At 40.1% G+C, this 19,539-nt stretch overlaps 1 protein-coding gene across 11 annotated transcripts in view; it reads right to left on the reverse strand.

The window, feature by feature from the left end:
- The window catches only part of RBM33 (RNA binding motif protein 33), a 173,390-nt gene that overhangs the window by 54,521 nt on the left and 99,330 nt on the right, over nucleotides 1-19,539 (reverse strand). For all 11 annotated transcript variants that reach the window (XM_014608999.3, XM_014608998.3, XM_019498869.2 and 8 more), the window contains exons 11-15: nucleotides 18,460-18,622; nucleotides 17,301-17,626; nucleotides 16,009-16,284; nucleotides 14,422-14,706; nucleotides 3,880-4,518 (exon numbers count right to left, since the gene is read on the reverse strand). In XM_014608999.3, coding sequence (XP_014464485.1) covers nucleotides 3,880-4,518; nucleotides 14,422-14,706; nucleotides 16,009-16,284; nucleotides 17,301-17,626; nucleotides 18,460-18,622 — 1,689 coding nt within the window. The remainder of the gene's footprint in view (nucleotides 1-3,879; nucleotides 4,519-14,421; nucleotides 14,707-16,008; nucleotides 16,285-17,300; nucleotides 17,627-18,459; nucleotides 18,623-19,539) is intronic.

Consider the following 19,539-nt stretch of genomic DNA (forward strand, 5'->3'; position numbering starts at 1 on the left):
AAGCCATCAGGAATGTATCCTCTGACCCGACTAAAACCAATAATGGATGATGCAAGGGATGATATGACAGAGTGGTTGGATTACACTAGACATGCTTTGGACATACCCTCTCCCTCCATGACAGCCTATTGTTGGAGACAGAATACTAGGCTAGATGGACCACTGGTTTGACCCAGTATGGCACTTATGTCTTAATCCCTCCACATTTATACAAGAGGAATGATTTATCTATCTGAGGAAATAGGAGTCTAGTTCAAAAGAGATGTGATACAGAACTACTAGCCCACTGTGTGTCACCTCACTACTCCCTCATACAGCATACAATATTTACAGTTTTGAATGTAGAAAATGTTGAACTTCCTTCTCCTTTCCACTTCCTAAGATTTGGCAGGCACATACTATGGCCTCTATTGTATCAAACACACTAAGCAGTTCTTCCAGAAGCACAAACTCTGAAACTAACCACCTTGATAGGTCACATGTTAAGTAATGGGAGAGACCGTATACCTGAAGGTCAGATATCCTCAATGGTACCCAAAATACCCAGCAATAACTATTTTGCCCTGCAACAAGTACAGGTCTCATACAGGGACACGCTGCTCCAAAGCAGCCAGACCTGCCTTTTCATAATAAACTGAACCCAGAAAATAAACCAATTAAGTCTAGCTGAGTTGCATAACAATCAAACCTCCAACCCAATCAACATATAATCCCACTTTGACCACTGTCCAATTTATGATAGTAAGTGATTGGTCTGATGAACAGACAGTTTCTGCTAGTGACTCTTGTTCTAAATAAAGCTGGTTTAGATGAAAGGTGGTGTCTCTGGACAGTAAACAGTCATCTAATGGGGATGACAGACACTGTATTATTCAGTACCACTGTTGATCTGCTGAAAGAGAAAGGACTTCACATGTTAGTACCGACATGCATTTGGCACAGCTGTATAGAGGAGTCTGCACAGTGCCTAACTGAAATCAAATCTCACTAGTCCATGGGCACTGAAAACTCATCTCCATGAAAAACAGAGAAAGGAAAACAGGTTTAAATGACTGGTAATTTTGACAGCTGCAGAGAGGCTGCTATACCACAGAATCAAGTCATTGTTTAAGATAAATGGTGCCAAAGTATATTCTCTTGGCTGACAGCAGGGAAGAATAAAAACCTAAGATGAGGAAGAAAGGTTAGGGAAGAATCGGTATACTTTTAAAACAGTAGTACCTAGTTGTCTCAAAGGTCTGGGATAAGATATGGTGCATGTTACAGCACTAAAGAGCAGAACTGTAAAGCACAATTTGAGACCCTTATGGTTTAGTGGGTTCTGTCAGACTTTTTAATCTTTTTTTAAAGTACCAAGTATCAAAATAGGCCAGATTGCCCCCCTGCTGCTGAGCTTTTCCTCCTTCTCTGTGTGGTACATGGAACAAAGTAACATAGATTCAGCTTTCTGCTAACCTATTAAAATTTTAATTAACCATCTTGATCAGAGTTAAGTAGCTAATAGTAATGCTTGCTTCCATTCTTTTATAGCATGAATTCAAACCAAAACATTTCATGATGGCCAGGATAAACAGCTACAGATCCCACATGCCCAACTTGTTTTAAATCTGCAGTTCGACAGGTATTAGCTAAATTTTAAGGGGACAAAGCTAAATCTACTTAGCCTACAGAGAGCATGAAATATAAATATATAATGGCTAACAAATCTTTATGGCTTGTAGAAAATGAGCGTAAGTGCTTGTTTCAACCTGTTGTTACCTTGAGGACTAACCATCATTTGCTGTGGAGACATCCATTTACTGATGCCAGGGACTATAGTTTGACATTGCTTGTTTTACTAGGTCAGTACAAAAGTTGTGCCTGATTTGTTCTTGGATAATTCAATAAAAGCAAATAAGCCAGCCAGGGGTGTTGGCCATAGTCATGTTGGTCCACCCCAAAATTCACCACAGCCCCCCACAAACCCCTTCCAGTGCCACCGCCGCCTGCCCCACGCACAGTCCCACCCTGATGGGAAGAGCTTGGTACAGCCCTGGCCCCAGCCTGCCCTGTGCAGATACAGGGGCACCCGGCACCATGCCCTCCCGGACGAGCTGTGGAAGCAGCAGCGGGAGCTGCTGGATGAGCACAAGACAAGCCACCGGACCAGCGACTGCTGAACAAATGGCAGTGGGAGCTGCCCGCCCCCCTGCCCCACGAGCCATGGCTCCATCCTGCACCTGCCTCAGCCAGCTGGGCAGTGCTTGCCCCTGCCCCACTCCTTTCCCCCTTCCATCACACCAGACTTACCAGCTGCACACAGCTCTCCAAGCTGCTCAGCTGTGCTCCTCGCTGCCTATGTGCTGTGCTGCAGCTGCACAGCCCATTTAATCGGCCACATCAGGCCGATTTGTGATACTTTTCTCTATATCGGTGCTGATCCGATATCTGACCGATACACTGGTGCTCCTCTAATGATTTTTTTTTATTTAGCCTCATAAATGTGCTCACCTACAGCTTCTATTATTTCTCCTTCTACTGAATTAAATTTAAATTTAATCACAAAGGTCTGTCATCTAGCCAGATCCTCAGCCACTCTATTATGTTAATGTGCTTATTTAAAAAAAAAAATCCATTAAAAATCTGTTATTGGTCATTGTATAACTGCACTATTTGAATAATTTTAGACTGATAATACTGTGAAATTCCTATGAAAAGTAGGCAAGCATCTCTGGCATTTTCATTTCCTTGCCTCTTTAAAAAGATACTGTGCGTGAAGTATGCCATGTTCATCACTGTGGTATTTGGGCACCTACACTACATTCTCAGCTTCTTATTTACTTGATTTCATTCTTTAAAATATAACTAAATTTGAGAAAAGAGTCTTAAAGAAACAGCTTCTGTAACTGAGCTGCTAACATTCCTTATGTTCACCTAGCTGTTACTTAGTTGTTGCAGCAGTGTCCTTGATTACTGCATATATTGATTTTTTTGCTGAGAAATGTTCTGCAGAGTACCCGTTTCCTAGAATATGTCTAATCCAGACACCCTCAAGGAAAAACAGGGGCAGATTTCTCACTAATGGAATCCTCTTACTAGCTCCCTCCGATTTCTCAATTATTCTAAACTCCTAATATAAAAACAAATATTTTCATACGGGGAATCAAGTTTGGAATAGAAATTTGGGTGAAAACATATCATGAATATATACGATGCTACCTGGAGCAAAGTCCTCCACAAAACAAAAATCCAGGGGGCATGTAAATAATAAATCCATCATCAAAATAAGTAAATCCAATTTAGATGCAACAGCAAAATTGTGACGGTTTTCAACCCTGACACTAATAAAATGTCCTCCTCCCACTTTTATTTTTTTAATATCAGACTTTTAATATGGTTCCTACTTTACACAGGAAGCCATTCTGACCTCTAGCTGTTTAAAAGACCATTTATTCCTAGCGTGGTTTCAACTTAAGCACTGCCAAAGCCACCTCCATCCCTCTCAAAAAAAGTCATACAAATCCTTTTCTTCCCATACATCAAAACATTTGTATACCTGTGCACTCTGAGCAAAGATTCATCAGTAGAAGAATCCTTCAATCAAGATCTCAGCACCCCCAAAAAAAGGAAGCGCTAATCTGAAAGCAGCGATGTACACTTAATAATTACCCTGCAATGTAACATTACAACCACCCTTCATACTTGCCAGTATCTTAAAAATAAGTCTCGTCTATAGTTCTGAAAATAAACTTCTGAAATACAGACTACTAGTTCTTCTAAACTTGATATTTTTCTTTCCAGTGTCAGTTCATTTTGTATTATAAGATTACACAGAATGAAACGTGCACAAAAACAGATCATAACAAACCACACAAAAATATATGAGCCTTGGAAACTTACCCCTCCTGACAACTTAATCACCCTGACTTTGGTGCCGACATGGGGCCCATCTCCACTACCACTGTTTGCCCGCTGAACGACAGTCCTTTTCACACCTGGTTTCAGATCCTGAGGCCTTCCTTGTATTGAAGCCACTCTAGCAGTCTGTGCTGGGGTTAGTGATCCTGCAGCAGGTTTTGTTGGTAATGGTTTCTGCGACAGCGGAAGCTGACCTTGAGGTACTGGTCTAGTCTGTCTCACCTGCTTTATTGTTTTTACTGGCTGTCCTTGAAACTGCATATTAGCCCCAGCCTGTGGGAAATCTGTGGGTTTAGGCTGAATATTTGAAATGACCATGTCTGGCTTTTTAACGAGAAGTCTGTTTTTCACATTTTGCCTGGCCTGCATGCCAGGATGGGGTATGAATGGGTTTCCATTGGCAGGCAATTCTGAGGATTCCTCCTCTTGTTGCATGAAGGATTGTTGGGTAGGAGGCTGCTGCTGTTGCTGCTGTGCAAGTCTTTCAAGTAATTCTCTCTTTCTAGCACCAGCCTGTTGTTGTCGTCTGAGCTCCTTTTGTTTCAGAATTTCTTCTCTTAGACGTTTCTGTTCTTCTATTTTCAAACGGTATAATCTGGTTTCTTCATCTTCATCTGGAAACTACAAGGGGAAAAGTCAATACATTTACCAAAAAGAGTAGGACATGTCCAGGCTGATTAAAACCAATATTAAATTATCATTTTAAAAGACGCCGTAATGGCACGACTCTCCAAAGGGCTTTGAAAATAATCCTCAACACTGTGCTCAAACTGTTAGTGACATATTTGCCACTAAGGTTTATTTGCTATTCATTAGAGACAAACAGCTTAAATCTATTTCAGGACTTAGATAGACTACTTCCTGAGGAAAAAAAGTAGCTATAATGTTAGTTAGGAAATCTAATCAGAATACTAAAAATGAAGTCTTATAAATTAGAACTCATTTAGAAGTTTCTGAAACCAATTAAACTATTAATATAATTCAAGATATCAAAATATGTTTCAAATGGAAAGTAACAATACGGAGGCAACCCACTGTCACACAGGTTTTATCTTGCTCTTTTCTGACAAAGTAACAAAAGGTAGGGTGGTAAATGACCTGAAAGGCCCTGATTAGAACTATTGATTTTTCTTACAGAATTTTCAGCCTGATCTCAAACTCATTTGTCACACAATAATTGGTTATAATGAACAGCACAAGTCAATCTCTCTGACCTTGAACTCATGCACTCTCTTCAGAATCAAAATGTTGCCAAATGCAGTGTTGGAATATTAATGGTATATAGAGAATGCCTTTAATATTCCAGCCCTGGGCCTTTCTGAAAGTATTATACACCATCAAATAACCTTTCTAAAGGTTCTGCTACTTCGGCAGAATGTGTCTTTATAAGAGGCTATGTGAAATAGACAACAGTCAGGGAAATGCAGATCCTCACCTTTATGGAAAAAAAATCTGCTCTCTTTTGAACAGCTGCTTCATCATGTTATGCATATTTTATTACAAATTATACCTGATACAATAAGATTTCATTTTCATGCCTTAAGATTTTGTAAGCACTCAGACAGGAAATACATTATATAGCACGTTGCTTCTAATTTCAATGAACAGACCATTTTAACTTTAGTTTATACTTATTATGTATTTTGAACAAATATATAAAGAACAGGCTTTCATAAAACAATGCCACTTTATATTTTAGCACAGGGTTCCATAAAAGGATATTAAGGCATTCCAACTTCTATCTACCAACTGAAGAATGGTTACTTACCTTACAATAATGGTAGTTCATTGAGATGCACTGTACACACTGCTTCTATTCTTGGTGCACTGCTTCTATTCTTGGATATATTACCCGTGTGTGCAAGGTAATATATCCTTTTGGCCAAAAGTGCCTGTCAAGCCAATGCCTGCATTTAAGATGTTCTTACAACCCCCAGTTCTAAGGGAATAAAGGGTGAAGCAGGCCCAGCTGCCTTTATTCCTTTACCAATTTTGCAGAACCATAGGGCTCTGTAATCACAGGACACAGAAGCAGTCATGGAATTTATTTGGACATCATCTCTCAAACTAGGGTTACTCTCAGGTAACTACTCCAAGTGACTGCCCCATGAACTATATTCTTGGCAACTAGATTTTTTTTTCTTTACTATAAAAACGAGGAGTCCTACCTTAACAATAAACTGCAAGACAACCCTTCCAAAACTAAGAGATTAGCAAAATGACCCAACAGAACTCTGAAACCACTGGGCAGAAGTTATGAATGAGGTCAAAACCTAACCAAGTCCTTATAAAACACTATAAAGGGTACCACCAGAGATGAGAACTTGAATCTCCTTTATCCGTCATTTCAAAAGAATGGTCTTCACTAACAAGAACTCACGACAACAAACTGCTAAGGGCTTAAGCAGGAATCCATCAACCTTGCTTATACTATATTTTGGTCCAAGAGAGAAGGAGCTCCTGAAACAAGGGCCTCAAGGAATACAAGTAAGGAAAGAACAAGACAGTACAAAGGTAATCGGGAGAGTGATTGGCAGATAGTGCTCCTACATGGATCCTTACAGAACTAACGAAGTCAGGATTTTTTCAGGGCTAGTAAATAAGCCCAAATTTCTAAAAATCGGTGTTGTCTAGGGAGATAATTGGTACTGAAATGTCTAAATAAGAAACTTTTTCCATTTAAAGTCAGGCTAATTGAGGATTTCCTGCTGTATAGCAAAATATTCTGAACTTCAGCTAAAATGCTTCCAGGGATGTCTACCAGTCAGTAGCAGGCTATCAGATAATGCAATAAATGCTAGGTCCCAAGAGCATATGCCCTTTGTTTTCAGACACAGGCAGAGCAGGTAAGATGATCAGGGCTACATTGAGAATTTTCCCACCTCCAAATACCAGAACTGCCTAACTTGTCCAGTACGAGTAAAGATACTAGAACCAAATGGCTTCTTTACAGAATAGAATAAACTGGCTTCTTTAGACCTGCTGATACTATGTAGAGCTGTGGTGTTATCTGGCACAACCTGGACTGTGGATATCTACAGCAAAAACAGAAATGTTCTGCAAGCCAGGCTAATGGCTCCAAATTCTAGAATATTTATATTTTTGATGGTGCCTAGGCTCCACTGCAAGGTCATCCACATAAACACATCACTTAAGTGTGGCCTCAGCATCTACAGACAGAAATAAGAGAAAGACATTCTTTCACACATTAGTTTCCACTGAATTAATGAGATAACTTCCATACACTTTCTGTTAAGTAGATATGCTGGTTTCAAACCATGCTGACATGGAACGGAGAAGTTTGGCAATCTGTGTTTTATTATCCAGGATCAGAGAGAGGTAGCTAGCTGTGTTAGTGTGAAGTCAGACAGAAGGCAGTGCAGAGTTGCATCTTATAGACTAATTCAGAGATGCACAAGTTTTTGCAAGCAATACCCAAGGCTCTTTCAAAGCATCTGATGAAGCAAGCTGTTGCTTTCAAAAGCTTATATATGTCATTCCTGACTAAGGACAGCCCTTGACTAAACCATCTCAGCCTACCTGGGTCTCATCTGGATTTTATCTCCTTAAGTGAGCTGTCATTACTGCCGAGGTCTGAGAATATTACCAGTGCTAGGCCCTGTATTATCTGTAAGATGTTCCCACTAAAAATAAGAGGTAGGACCTGTATATATGATGTAGAGATATCAAGGATCCATACTGGGCTGCAAATTCTCTCTTTGGAATGAAAAAAACAAAACAAAAAAACAACCAGGAAATAAATTCAGTGCTCATCATGAACTCTAAAAACAGCATTAAATGAAAAGATCTGAGACAAAAGTTTCCTTGCAAATCAAGGGAAGTGATTCTTCTGTTCTTTTGTGCACTGGTGAGGCCTCACTTGGAGTACTGTGTCTTGAACTTTTTTCAAGACAGAAGGGCCAACCCTTCAAGAAAGATATGGACAGATTGGAAAGATCCCAGCAGAGCGTGAAAAAAAAAAAATTAAGAAGCCTGGGAAGCATGACTTCTGATGAGAGGCAGACAGAATTAAGAGAAATGAAGATTGGGGGGAGGGGGGGGGGGGGGGGGATTTGATAATCTTGAAATACCTGAAAGAAGACAGAGAAAGACTATTTTCTCTGGCTGTAGAGGATAGGACTAGGAGCAATGGCTTCAAACTGCAGCAGAGGAAATTTAATGTGGAGATTAGAAAGAGCTTTCTGATTATGCAGGTGGTCAAGCATTGGAACGGGCTACCTAGAGAACTGTAATCTGCATCCCTGGAAATTTTCAGAAGCAGATTGGATGGACACTTGCCTGAGATGATCCTGCGCTGTTGATGGAGCTGGACTAGATGGTCTTGTGAGGTCTCTTTCAGCCCCACTTTCCTATGATCCTAAAACATGAGAAAGATTTCCCCTTGCACAATACCACCACAGAGGGGTCCCTTAAAAACAGCTGGGGAAGAGGTGGGGGAAAGGGGAGGGAGGCAGGGCCTGGAATCATATGCAATATTTATTGCTGGTTGATAAGTAAGAGAAGTGGGGAAGATTCTCTGAAAGGTTATGCCACTGTTGAGAACTTGACAGAAGACCTGCTATTGACAGAAGAGGTCTACAGACGATCAAGCAGAGGGTGGGTCTTTGAATTAGAGGTTGGTTTCTGCCTTGGCAACTCCTTTGCTCTTAACAGGATAACAGCATGGAGCAGAGAGACACCATATGGAAGAGTCATTTGAGGTCTGGCTCATCTTATCCATGAGGTTGGAGTGTACAAGGCTAGAGATGCAAAGTAACTAATCTCACATCCTTTAAGTGGAAGGCCTTGTCCATCTTTGAACCGAAAGGTCGCAGCCTTCCATAGGAAACTCCACTGTTATGGAAGGACTTAGCTTTAAGTCCCTTTTCTCCATGTACAAGGAAGCTTTCATGGATTACTCCAGATAAAAACAATTTTAGGTGGGCTTTTTGAGTCCACTTGTGAAGAAATAGCAGCATAAAGTCAGGGACATAAACCAAGATACCCAGACTTCCCACTGTTCATCAACATTGAGACAGCAAAAAGAAGAGGCAAGTCTCAAATCAGGGACATTGATTTCTGTAGGTGAGGGGCAAGGAATTTTGTGGGTAGTATCTTTTATTGGATGAACTGCATGGTTGGGATAGACTTCAAGTTGTTTTAATGCAGTGTATTCTTCAAGAAATGTGCAATGCATTGTTCAAGACAAGCATTCTTCAAGCAATGCATCTGAAAGCTTGTTTAAGTCTACCATAACCATACAGTTGGTCCCATGGAGATGTGACCTCCAAAATCCTTGCCGCTCGCATATTTTTGGACCATCACTCCAACTTTTGCCATAATAGCTTGAGTACTAGAATTAAAGGAGGGGCTCCAAACTGATCTTAAAAACAACCCCTCCTCCCCCCCCCAAAAAACCCCCCAACAAACAACCAGTAATCCCCTTCCCAGTTTTTAAATACCAAAAAGGCAAACTAAAGATCTGCCACCTAATTAACATTAACTTCAGTCACAGATCAACAGGATTCAAAGAATTCTTAAGGCCCTTAGTGGGTGGGCATATGAACATATATGGCACAAAGTAATTGGAAACATGGCATGTGTGCATCACAAGTGGCAACCATGGGGACTCTTGACTGGAAAAAAGTCTTACTCCTGTGCAAACAGTACATCTAAGACACTGAAAGGCTACGTACAGCTACTCCTCGCTTAACATCACAGTTACATTCTTGAAAAATGCGACTAAGAAAAACTATGTTAAACGAATCCATTTACGTCACAGTAGTTGCCTACTGGCAGGCAAACAACATTATAAACTAACACTTTAAATGAGTATGTTCTCTAATAGATCAACGACGTAATAATGAAACAACGTTAACCAGGACAATGTTACGTGAGGAATACCTGTATCATGTTTCACCTCATCAGAAGTCTATCAGATAGGAACAAAATCCAGATCATCTGATTTCAAAGCCAATGTTTTAACTACAAGCCTATTTCAAATCAAAATGATGATGATCTAATGGCTTGACAAATCTGTAATCAAGACATCTATCACATAGTTCAGGTTATTGATCAGTTCTGATGATAGGCTCCTATGCTCCAAAGAGGTAGGTGGTAACCCACAAGATGAAGGTGCCAGAACATGTTATTTAAAATTTTAAAAAATTAAAGACAAAGTTTAAAAGGAAGGTTATGTTACTATTGCTCTCCTGCAATCCTCCATCTCTGATGGAAATTAATAAGAAAAAAAAAGCAGTAGCAAAAGGCATCTTCTAGCTCTCACAAGCCTCTGGAGCAAGAGGCAACAGCCATTCTCTTAAATTTGGAACTCAATTCTATCTGAAATGGGAAAGACACCGACAACCAAAGAGGATCACTTCAACGTAGTAGTAGTAGTAATCAGGTCATTTCTTAAATCCCAAGGAAAGATCTATAGGAACAAAATAATGCCTTATCAGATGTAAAAATCCCTCAAGCACTTGCTTCACTATTAAATGTAGCTCTTTTTTTTTTGTATGCGTGCATGCCACTGGATTTGCCAAGCCAGTGTAAAAATGTAATGGTCAAAAAAAATAATTTATTTCTCATTTGTATAAACATTTAGCAACAAAATCCACACTGTAAACTAATTACATTTAGCATACAGTTTTGATAACCTAGGACTGACTAATTTATCACTCCTAGTCCAAGTTTGAACAATCCTATTCCTCTAAACAACTTCAAAACAGTCACAATTTTCTTTGTTTTAATCCACACAAAAAAGTGCCCATGTGCTATTAATGGCCAGCAATAAACTCCTGCGTATAATGCACTACAGTTTATAGCTTCCAGGTGCACCAATCAAATGTGTGCCCAAGACTGCAGCCACAGCAGCCCCAGCAGCCCCAGCTGGCAGGGGATTCCAGGGGGCAGCCTGCCAGACAAGGGCTGCTCCTGCCCAGCTCAACATGCTGCAGAGGGGCTGGCTGGGACACAAGGGTGCTTCAGTGCAGGGCTAGCTGGCAGGCAGCCCCCGCACTGAAGCATCTTTGGGCCCCAGCCAACCGATTCAGCGTCTACATGTGCACTGCTGTGCAAGAAAAAAAAACAACTCCGCAGCAGGGTAGTACTTGTATTTACTTAAATTTACAAGCACTACCCTGCTGCGGAGTTTATTAGTTTACTACAGCCTAATAGGGCTGCCAGTGTATTTACTGCAGAGCTAATTAGGTAACTAATTGAGCTAATTCTGCTCCTACTGAATTTGATTATGCCAACACTGAAGTCAATTCAGTAGGAGTAGAATAAGGCCAGCACTGGGCACTTGAGAAACACTACACGGGCTTCCTTCTCTCCCACCAACCCCCAGTTTCACTGCCAAAACTTCCCCCCTCATCAGATTCAAGACAGGCAAGATTCAATGTGCGACAGCAACAACTACTTAAGAAGTCAAAATTTTACAGCTTTGCAGGAATAGGAACAGGAGCTTTATGCTAATCAGGAAGAGTTGCTTCCCAGCTTTTCTTCAGGGCTTATCACATGCTTTCAGTCATAAAGAACTGAAAACTTAAAATGCCTCAAATTTTAAAGGAGGTGGAAACAGAGCAACAGAGAGAGACAGCGAAAAGACAGACTATATTACATCATGGTAGATGGGATTATTGCTCCTGGGAACCTTGCATGTTAGAATACCTTATAAGTAAGGCTACTGGCTTGAAAGAAAGGGATGGCAAGATATGGTCCCAATAAATCTGCTTCAATTTTAACATGTCTAAAAAATAATTTATATAATTTACTATAAAGCAATACTGAAAATAAACAAGAGAATGGGAAGTATCTTTACTCCTTTAACACCATAATTTATCTTGTCATACTTTATAACCTTTTATGGCAAGATATGGAAAAAAAGACCATATGAATAGCATACAGTGTGCTCTGAAATGAGAACTGTAGGAATACTACAATATTGTACTAGAGGGCAGAAGAGCGTGTTTGGGTAGAATAAAGTACTGTTTTGGTGCATGAAATTTCCAGATTGCAAAATGCCTATAACACCTCACCAGCAAAGAGAAGGAACACAGTATTACTATATGAAGACTGCTGTTGCCTTATGGACTTTCCTTAGAAACAGAACAGTCTTATTTTCCATTATCCCCCACTAATTGCTGAGCCCATTTCTACCCAGATTTTACTATCACAGGTATAACTAGGAATTATTTCCTCTGCTTCAAACCAAAAAGCCTTTGGCAAATAGCCTTCATGACAAACGTTTAACAAGTTGTTTCCAAATAAGTTCTGAAGCAAGAATAAGAGGAACAAGTTCTACAGAACTGAGACATCAACACAGGCAGAGCTAGTTAATCATGAATCACTATGATCTTTGTGCACTCATTTAAATACTATATTAGCAGAAATAAGATGCCTCTTTTATACCTTGTTTTTCTGGAAACACCCAGCAAAAAACTAGACCTGGATTAAAAAAAGTTAACTAATCAATCTGCTTCAGAGCAGTTTGGGGGCATTTTGATAAACACTAAAAATGGTGGTTCTGGAACAATACTGTAATTTCTTTCCTTTAAATTACACAAGTCCATATTTTACATTTACTTCACCTTTACCAGAAGGGAAGTCCTGTAATTCTGCCATCCACTAACAACTACATATTACGACCTTCCTTAACTAGCTTGAAATACTAGATTTGATATGAGCCATATTATTTTCTGTTACAAGTAGTCTTTTATGAGAAACTGAGCTTAGAGGACTAGGGGTCTCAAAATGTCTGCAAAAAATAAAGAGCAGAAACTAAGCTGAACCAAGATAGTTTTTATTCCCACTGATAATCTAGTGAACAGGAAGTCAAATTACTGCTACCTGTGTTTTCATTTGTGGACATCATAAGGAATGGTCAAAAATAATAAAAAAAAATAGAAGTTAATCACAATCACCTTAAAAGAAGTATTACTACAATTTTCCCAGGTAAGTTGTTAATAAAAATCTGGTCCTCAAGACAAAATTCAAAGCAAACTTAACTGGAAGAATTTATGGCTGTTCAGAATGACCTGACACTAAGAGATGCATTTAACCATCATGCTTTCAAAACATTGCCTCATGTTTGACATTAGGGGCACTACCAGTCTGAACCCAAACTGCTCTCCAGAGGGGAGCCTCTGTGATCACTAACTTCCATGAAGCTCTGTGCTGGGGTAAGGAGCCCTCTGAAGCACACCAGCTTCTAGAATGACAGCCAGAGTTTGAAAGTGTAGCCATGCTTCATCCCACTTTCAGTTTTCCAGGGTCTTGGCACATCACAGCCATTTTCACCAAAACAGAAAATGTAAAATAAAATAGTTCCTCTAGGGAGCAAACCAAACTTCAAAGGTGTATAGAAAAAGCATCATGAAGATGTGCCTGCTTAGATAACAGTTACAGCTTCATACAGGGAGGGTTCCACATCACAAAGGAGATTGGTAACACTGACAGAACTTGTGTTTGAAAAATCATTTGGGCCTCTTTCACAGTGAAGTTCACTCTTCAAGCCACTCACCCATTCCTTTCATGTAGAGAAGGGAGTAGGAGACAGAAGATAAACAGAGGGAAATAGAGGCTCCCTGGCTTGGGAGGATGTGCTAAGCAGCAGGGAACCAGTCTGGGAGCTGCTGCAAGATTAAAGTATTAACAAGGCATGAGTACTGCTGAGAAAAAAAAAACCTAAACTATCTGGTAGTATAATCAAGGGAAATCTGTCTGAACAGCAGGGAGCTGGCTGGGTCCAGCTGGGTCCAGATGCTTCTTACTATGATAGAGAAAGAATGGAGCAGCAGGACCCGAGGCAAAGAGAGAAGTGCTACTGCTGTGAGCCCCACTCCTTCCTCCCTTGCAGGCAGCTGTCAAGGGGGCGTGGGGGAAGTCTGTCTTCAGCATCCTCTGGGTCTATACTACTTGCTATAATTTGCTCAGACTTGCTTCCACCATCAGCTCAGTAGGCATCCTTCCCATATCATCTCTCAAGTAATTCCAAGTTAGCATCAGCCTTACTTCTCTTCCTTTTGTCACTCAATAGCTGTTCCTGTTTTAAATCGCTTTAAAGAGTATCAAAGTCTATTAGTTCAGGGGGTTCCTGTCCTTTACGCTTGTTACTTTAGTAGTAGGTCTTCTCACCTCCCAAAATTGACTTATTCAGCGGTATTCAAAAGATGAATCTCTCTCTCTGCTGAGGAAGCAGATTGCTCTCTGGCAACATTACAATGAAGAAGTCTAAAATCTGGCAAGGTAACTCCGACGCAATAAGGAGTGTCATAGTGGTCTCGGACCAGGTGAGTTCATACTTCGTAAGTCACACTGGAAAAGTATGTGTGTTATTTTAAAAGGCGATTAGATTTTCCGATCCTGTACCTTTCAGCAATACCACTGCCTTAGCAGTTGCCTAACAGTAATTTTTGCAGATATTTCTTGTCTCCATCTATGTAGCAACTGGTTACATTAAGAAATAGAAATGTATATATGCTAAATAACCATTTAACCTTAATGGGAAATATTCCTTACCTCTGGTTCAGATTTTACTTCTGGTTTAATCTGAACAACTGGTGTGACTACTTGAGCTTTCATTTCAGTCCTTCCCTGGGAGTTTCCAACACCTACTACAGACTTCGTAGGTGTCATGCTGGTAATGGGCTTTACTTGAACAGCAGGTGTAGGGGCTCGCCGGTTGTTGCTAGCTTCAAGAACGTGGGATGGTGCTATTGGTAATTCACGCAAGTTGCTATTTCTTGCTGCAGTCGCTTGTAGTTGCTGATTTGAACGCTTGACAACGTTTTGTGATGGTGTGTTCTGCCAGGTAGAATAAAAAAAACCGTTATGGTGATGTTGGTAACTATTTGCGAATTAGAACCGTTCTGAGAGTTCTACTTCAAGCAGGACTAAACTTCCCTTAGTCTCACACTTAAATAGTGAGTGAGCTCAATCCTTAAACACAGCAGCTCTTCAAAGGACAACTGCATTTTTAACTTTTTTTTCCAAGTAAGGGAGTACTTAAAAAGTGTCCCCTAATTGAAGCAATATATTTCTATGACATCTTTGTGTGTCTTTAAACATCAAAATGTAGTATCTGACATGCACATGTACACACACTCACACAGAAGCCATTTTCAAAAGGGAAAAGACACCTCAAAGAATTCTTCCCTTAAGTCAAACAAGCTGCTCTGACCTGTGACTTAATTAACTGGGGTACTGCTGCTAACATACTGCTTCTTCCACCCAACCTGCAAGGTGTCCAAGCAAGTAAAGAAATATGGAAGAAGGGCAAAAGATAAGGGCAGAGCATATCTGTGCCAGAGCAATTAGAGTCAAAAGTGAACTGCATGACAGCTGCATGCTGCTCCAAGAAGCTTAGTCAGCAGTGTTAATCAAGAGACCCTCAAGCACAGAGACCCTAAGTGCTAATTTGCTTAGCTTCCTCACCCCAACCATAAGGCAACCAGTACAGTTTTAAATCTGGCCATACAGCTGTCCTGCTGCAACTCCTCAGGAGTAGTGCAAGGATATTTGCCTTCCTATGGCAACAACATTTTATTTCCTCCCTGATAACCTGGGACCTGGCAAGTGCAGACACCAGAGAGGCCTAGAGCAGCAGCTCAACAATGCCAACACTGCCCCGCTCACTTTTGCACATATGCAGACTCCTGAGGCAGCCAAGGAGCAAGTGTGAGTTAAATGCACACCATTTTTGCCACCTCCTTCAATTTGCCACCATAGGTGGCCACCTATGTTGCCTGGCCCTGCAGTTCCTATTCCCCAGCATTCCTGATTGTCAGTCCTTGGCTTATGTGAGGAATAAGAAATGATGTGAAATGAGGATGAAACAAGAAGCATGGGAAAGACTAAGTAGCAGGGGGACAAAAGGTGGAAAGGAAGTTATGTAGGAAGGCTACAGAATGAACAAGAATAGAAAAGTAAGTCAGTGGCCAGGAAAAGACAACAGCATATGTGAATCAAGAGGACCATGAAAGAAGAGAAAACATGGGAACAAAATCTTGTACTCATAAGGTTTTAAAGCATGAGCTCAGTCATTCCCTCTGAACACAGAAGGCTTGAGGGAACGCTGAAGTTGCTGTTGCTTTCCTTAGTACTTACATGTCTTGGCTTCATTGGACCCTGTCGCTGTTGACACTGCATTCTATTATTATTTGGCTGTTGCTGAGAAGTCTGTATATGAGGTCTGTACTGTGGCTGGTTCATGGGTATCAAAGGCTGTGGTGGAAGGTGGTGATGATGCTGATGTTGATGTTGATGTTGCTGGTGCTGGTGCTGTTGATGCTGCTGCTGTTGCTGCTGGTGATGGGGTTGCTGCTGGTGGTGGTGCTGAGGCTGCGGCTGTGGCTGAGGCTGTAATGGAGGGTGCAAGGGACCCTTCACGTTTAACAAACAGAAACAAAGATTCATTTGTTTTGCAATACCAAGTAATTAAAGTTCCTGAAAAACAGCACCCAAACAGATTTGCTGTCCTCACACACCAGCCTCGTGGTGGAAGAGGACCTATAGAAAAAAAACTATAAGAACCACCAGGGTCAAGCATAAATGTAGATTGACAGCAGTGGTGTAGGGACTTGATAGTTTGTGTGCGGTAAACACCTGAAGTGAAAAAAAAATCCCACATGGAATTTCCTACGGACACTGTTAAACAAACCTTCCTATTTGCTTTTCAGAATTACCAGAATACCATATTAAATCTTCAGAGTAAGCTCCCAGTGCGGGCATCACAGGAAAATTTGTAATATTCAAGGGCCTCTGCATAACACTCTTAATGTTCATATGTGACCTATTTTAATAAACAGATTAAAAGTAAAAGAAAACTAATTTTAAGAGGCCACACTTTTCTCCAACTGGTAGTCCCATAAAATACAAGATACTTTTGTCAGCAGAGGGCACTGTAGCCTTTCCTGTGTAAAGAAGAGAAGTAACCCACCATAGTCTATATTTTCTACCTACAAACTTATCTTCTCTCTGTACATGGATATAAATTTTAAACAATACAATGCTTTCATATTTCTACTGAAGTAAATCAATTTAAGGAACCATGTGATGTTGAACAAAATGTGACATTAAAAACTTTTCTAATCTCATTAGCTATAAACAGTTAAGCAGAAATCACAGTAATTTTAATAACTTCACTTCAGCAACAGTATGCTGGTGCAGGTTTGCTGTTATCCTTCATAATTAAATTAGTATTGGACACAGAGGGAGATTTTCATCACCATGTCAAACATAAAATGGTAATAGGCACTACATTTAAATCTTTCAAATTTGTAACAGACAAACCTTCACATTTAGTTACATTACTAGAAACTAAGGCAAAGATCCCAAAACAGTTAACCAAGTGGAAATATTTCAAAGATTTTAAAAGCCCCTTTTCACTGTGATCATACCTGCATATTGGGTTGTGCATGCGTTGTTAGAAATGGCTGTCCTGGGCCTTGTAAGAACTGTTGCCTGGGAGGAATGAAAGGCCGTGGGTTTGCTGAACCCGGCTGGTTGAAGTGAAGAATTCCCACCTGAGGCTGTAGGTTTGGTCTTATTGGCCTCTCTCTGGGAAATACTGGTTGCTGCCCTTGTTGATTAAATCCTGGTCCAGGCTGACTGAAAGGCAGAGGATTCTGGGTAGGAACAGGATGTGTGCTATTGAGAAGTGGAGGAGGTGGCGGTGGTGGGGGACTGCGCTGTTCAAACAAATGATGGCTTGGAAATCTTGGCTCTGTCAAAATGAAATATATAATTAAGTGGTCACCTCTTCAGAAACACATGGATTTTTTAAATTTTTTTTTTGTAAACCACATTTTTACCCCATTTCAACTTCAGATGAATAACTTGAAAAATCTCATGTTAGGGGAAGGAAACTTCAAAACATTGAAAGAAGAGCAACTCTAAGACCACATATACATATTCTTCTTGTTTAGACCATGGAAGGCGCAGACACCCTTTGCAAGAAACAAGCAATTAGCAGCCAACTGGAATTGGTCATCTCATCATTTTAATTCTATTGCAGAAGCACCTAAAGATTAAAGGGATTAGGGCCAGGGAAACAGAAAAGCTAGAAAATTTCAATACTATATATACACTCTAAATTTTATTTTTTAAATCAAGCCACAATACACTTTTGTTTTCTCAGAACCATGTTTGGTATGCAGTGTCACTTAACTGAAAGATTGTTTAGAATACACACACAGTTAAGTTTGCAAAGGGATTAACTATTTCAAGATAAAATTGTTAATGGGGGAAACCAAACCTGAATAGACAATTGATACAAATATTTAATATCTCAGCGGTATGAAATAAAACTGTCTGCAGTTTGCTAGCTTTACTGTAGGCATATAGTAGCTAGAGATGGAAAAATACAGGTTGGTACTAGTTAAAGACCGGAAAACCCTTCAGGTGACCGAAACTGTTTGGCCTATGCTACAAGGCTTGCTGCACTAAAATAAGTGGCACCTTTTCATCTTCACATGTGTGAACGAATCTGTGTAGATACTACTTAAAAAAGCATAAAAAGTATTATCCTGTACTCTAACTGAATAACAAATTGTCTACCTCCTATGAAGAAAGGCTCTCTTTCTTGAGGAGGAGGTGGAGGGGGCGGTGGTGGAGGTGGAGGGGGAGGTGGGCCTCTCCATTGGTCCTGAAGAGGAAGTCGTGGTGCTTGGGTGAAGCTGGTGGGAACAGGTCCAGGATGCTGCTGAAAATCTGGAGGGCCCTGTTCATTAACAAGAAAAAACTAAATAAGTCCACCTTTGAGATATTCCATAATGCATTATAATTTTTTCCTTAATTATAGGAGATTAAAAAAATCAATTTATCAAACTGCACAAGTTGAAAGCCCTACCAAGTCATTCTTCTACTATGGAAGAGTAACTAAAAACTCAGTACAGTACCTTGAAATGAATTCACAATGTTTTAATAATCACTGTACCACCACAGGAATGCCATTTCTTTTCAAGCTCATTGAAATCCATGCAATTATTGACCTTCTTTTCCATTAATCCAAAATTCTGAATGTCTACTTTAAAAAACGTTCTTGACATTTATCTTCTTAAACCATGCTATTCTTTGCCATCTATGTAGTACAACCTAAGCTACAGAAATGAAGCAGCTTTACTTTAAAAGGCAAAAAGGAAAAAAAAATCAATTTGTAGCATCCAGAAAATTAAAGAAATCATCTTTCAATAAATGAAAAGGGACTAACATATCTGTCAATTCACGTAAGACTTAAATACTTAAGCATTTGAAGCATTACACAAGGAATATGAAAGATTAAGAAAAAATGGTTCCTTACTTGATTTTTTTTACAAGTTTTAAATGAAACCCTTAAATGTTATAGGTGAACATATCTCTCATTGTGAAACAGCAGTGTAAAGAAAATATTCAGATTTAGATCAGTAATTCAGTCTACCACAGTCCTTGTTTGCTTACACAGAAGACCATACCTTTTTAAAATTGCCCAACATCAACTTAAAACCTGAGGCCAAGTCTCCCATCAATCAAGACATCACTGATTATTTGGGGATGGGAACAACTGCACGCTCAGCAAATTTGCAGATTACACCAATTGGGGTGGAGTTATATACACCCTAAAGGATAGGGCCAGGTGACCTGAACAAACTTTAAAAATGA

This window comes from Alligator mississippiensis, chromosome 5 (assembly GCF_030867095.1).
Source record: "Alligator mississippiensis isolate rAllMis1 chromosome 5, rAllMis1, whole genome shotgun sequence".
NCBI classification, from domain to species: domain Eukaryota; kingdom Metazoa; phylum Chordata; order Crocodylia; family Alligatoridae; genus Alligator; species Alligator mississippiensis.